Genomic DNA, 3,985 nt, shown 5'->3' on the forward strand with positions numbered 1-3,985 from the left:
CTAAGATAATTCATGTATCAAAAAATCAGAAAGTTATTTTCTTCTTCCAACACAATGTTCGCTTTTTAACAACTACTTCCTTACATTTATCAATCCCCTTTTCTTTTGCTTCAAAGTCTACCATTTTGGGAATTGAATTTTCTGTAGTTCCTTTAATTAAAATTAACAATCATTGTCATACTTGAGTAGTACAGACCTATTAAATACAAGCATTGGATAAATCCTTTCAGAGAATTAGGGGCATGCTATAAATAACATTTCAGTGTTGTACATTTCTTTAGACATTGAATAATGTTACATCATGAGGATCAATTGAACAATCATTATAACATTACAATAGAATCCAAAATACATGTGTTTAGAAGTTGGAGCTTGCTAGGCCAGCCTCCGAACAAGTAAAAGAACCAATAAAATTACATCACTATTCATCTTATTTTTTTCTAGGTACATATAATGCAAATTCAATATTCGTATAGAGTTTATTGCTTCATTCTGTATGTTTAATTACAAATACATTTTTATATATTTTGTTCTTATTTATAAGCAGCCAGTAAGTTCTTCAAAACCAGAAGTTCTTCCTCCAGCATTAACACATGAAGCTTTAGCTGAACCATCTTTGTAACTAAGTTTCACATCTTCAAGTGTTATTCCAGTACATGGATTCGTTTTGCTACAATCTATTTTCACTGCAACTTCTATAGCCGATGTTCCATGTATGTCTTGATACGTTACATCACTTATCTTCACGCCCGAGCCCTAGAATAGAAAATGAGTAATGTAATTAGATTACGAGAACATGATCTAATTTTATCACTAATCTTATCATTATTGTGCTAAATTGAATAGCTCAAACGTTACCTGATGAGGACAACTTTCATGATTAGGGCAGTAATTTTGATCTATGAGGATTGGGTTTTGAACATTAGCCATAACAATATGCTGAAAGAGGACACCTCTAACAAAGCCACTGCTAGGCCTTGCCCAAGTTTTCACTCTCACACCATTATCTGTTCCGGTGAAAGTAACGGTCTTAACTGTCACATTTTGAACTCCTGCCTCTTGTAACTTCCAGTCTAAACTTCCAATGCTGCATCGAACACATTAATTCTTAGTTGATAGTAATCATTATATAAACTTAATCAATTTTTTAAGTATTTAATTTCTATACATGGGTAGTATAAAGATTTTCAGGTCATTTAAAAGACAACTACATGTAAATATATGCATAAGAGGTGAAATTAGTAACCTGGAAAATAAGGTTAGTGACTTTGCTACTACAAGTTAAAATATGTTGATTGTGAAATTATCTTTATACAATCAATATATATAGGTTAAATTTTTTAACGAAATAACATACTTTAAAATGTTTATAAAAAATAGAGAGGATGTTTTAAATAGTGTACTACAAGTATTATGTGCCAAACCTGATTCCATGGCCAGGGCCACAAGCAATGCTTTCGATCCATAAGTTAGAATTTCCAGGGCCAATTGAGATGCAATCATCTCCAGTACCAATGCGTGAGTTCATAATGCTGACTCCTGATGATGATTGTACATGAATTCCATCGGTGTTGGGGCTATTTCCTGGAGCTGAGACTCTCACTCCTTGTAGCTTCACATTATGGCAGCCATCAACCAAAATATGGAACATTTGACTATTTTGTGCAGTTACTCCGTTGATTATGATTTTATCCGAGTTGTAAAAGGCCAGTGCCTGCACCAAAATTCAATGCACAAAAGATTATTGTGCTAGTTTAATTTGACGTAATAACGATCCAATTCTTCTTTGGCACTACGGGTATGTTTGATGCATGAGAAACCATTTTTCCAGAAGATTTTTTTTTTTTCACGAGGAAGTCATATATATTAGCTGGATTTTTGTTTCTTTCGTACTGGGAAAATGACTTCCTTACTTAGCTTATTGATGGAAGTCATTTTTCTCACAAGTATTTTAACCTTTTAACTTCTTTTTATTTGATCATCCAATAAATAGTTACGTACTACATATAGGAGTATCAATATTTTGGATTCAAAAGTTTTGCCTAAATGCTCTCACATTTTGGAAGTAATATTATTATTATTATATATTTTCTATGTACGTACTAAACACTGAAAACATTTTTCATGGCAAACTTTACATACCGTAGTTCCCTTAGGACATTTCTTGCCAGAGGTCTTGCAAGCCCAAAGACCAGCACCTTGTCCATCAAAAGTTCCACCATAGATAGAAACTCCGGTGACTTTTTCGAACTTTATCCAATTTCCAGACTTGCCAATCACATTATAATCAGAAGGAGCTAAGAGAGTGCCATCAATGCGTATAGTAATAGCGTTGCTCTTGCATGTTTCGCCCCTGAAGTATGCCTTGCGAATCAAGTAACTTCCACGTGGCACGTATATAGTGGCCGCGCTAGTAGAAGCACAGGCTGCACTCCATGCACTCAAAAAAGCATTTGATGAGTCTGTTTTGCCATTGGATTTTGCTCCATAATTTTGGACATTGTAAATGGTATTTGCTGCTAATGATAAGTTGAAGAGAAAGATCAAGAAAAGTGGGAATATTGCTAAGAGACTAAGTTTGCACATCATCATTTTGCTAATGGAAAATTGCTAAAAAGTTTTTTGAGGGATTCAAAGAACTGATCAAATGGAGGTGATGAGGAATTGGAGTAGTTTAGGGGGATATTTATAGGCTTTGGATTGATGAGTTGTACTTTCATGGATAAATTTAAGTTAAAAAAAGTAAAGACTTTTTAATAGTTACTTTTACACTTCAATGAAAGTTGGGTTTTCTTTCCAAATTGGTCATGTTCGGGTTTGGGAAAATAAGACTTTAAATCATCGATCCAACATATGCAAATCACATGACCAATTCTACAATTGTTGGCAACTTATTTTAAGGAGAAAAGTGAGGGGAAAAAGAGCAATCAAATGGCGAGCTTATGTTTCTTATACACTAGTAAATTTGCTCGCGCTTCGTGCGGCTTGAAAGTCATCTTAGTAGTTTTATATAATGAGATTCATGAAAATGAAAAAGTTAGATATAAAACACAAGAAATATAATTGTGGCACCTTTCATAGGCTAAGAAATCTAATTATTTTTTTCTCTTACTTTTTCTACTCATTCATTTAGCTTTAGTATTTAGTATATGTAAAATGTGCTGCCACTATAATTAAATGAGTTTTTTCAACGAATTAAAACTTAGTATTAACTGTTTTGCATGCTACCTTTAGTATTTCCATTCTTCTTTAATAGATTATTTAAAATTTAATAAGGTTTCATTGAATTAACGTTTCTGTATCTTAGAAAGATCAACTAATACTCTTTCACAGTCAATAAATAGTCAGTAATTATAACGTTTAATTGTATGACTGTGCGTCTGCTACTACGCTTCTTATGTTTTGTCATACCTTTTTCTTTTCATTTTTTAAATTTGTCTGGGTAGTGATTCCCTGAGCAGTAGAACTATAAATATCTTGTACTTTTTCTTTTACAAAGTAAGTTTACAAAAAATAAAAATAAAAAATAATTTATATTAATCCCAGAAAGCATTTTCGTAAAACATAAATTTCGAAACACTAATCCAACATAAAATCAAAGCGTCACCTACACGTTCATTCTAAACAATGAAGTTAAAAAGACAGAAAGAAATAGTCACGGTAACATCATAAGTAAAACGCCAATAATTGATAATAAGCTTCCTAAGATATCGTATTTTTCCCTAAGATATCTTCTCTATATCGAGTTAACATTTTATTGAACTTAACTTATATTTGTTGAAATATCTAACTAAGCATCACTCTGCAAGTGTATGTCTCTCCCAATTCTAGACTATAGACGTTCCAAACAATTACTACCCTATTTAATATGGAATATCATAACTTCCAAATTTATTACACATTAAATTTAGGGAAAAATAACCTTGGACTAATGAATCGCATTAGTTATTCATACATAAATTGAATTGACTTGAAAAAAGAAAGA

The 3,985-nt window shown here is 32.2% G+C and overlaps 1 protein-coding gene across 1 annotated transcript; it reads right to left on the reverse strand.

Moving 5' to 3' along the window:
• Window positions 1-243: 243 nt before the first annotated feature.
• On the reverse strand, window positions 244-2,631 carry LOC132602610 (polygalacturonase-like). Its single transcript, XM_060315422.1, has 4 exons — window positions 2,143-2,631; window positions 1,425-1,714; window positions 859-1,087; window positions 244-756 (listed from the first exon to the last, which is right to left on the reverse strand). Exons 1-4 carry the CDS (start codon window positions 2,590-2,592, stop codon window positions 538-540), a joined length of 1,188 nt encoding a protein of 395 aa, XP_060171405.1. The 5' UTR covers window positions 2,593-2,631; the 3' UTR covers window positions 244-537.
• Between the last annotated feature and the right edge of the window lie 1,354 nt (window positions 2,632-3,985).

This window comes from Lycium barbarum, chromosome 7 (genome assembly GCF_019175385.1).
Source record: "Lycium barbarum isolate Lr01 chromosome 7, ASM1917538v2, whole genome shotgun sequence".
Classification (NCBI taxonomy): domain Eukaryota; kingdom Viridiplantae; phylum Streptophyta; class Magnoliopsida; order Solanales; family Solanaceae; genus Lycium; species Lycium barbarum.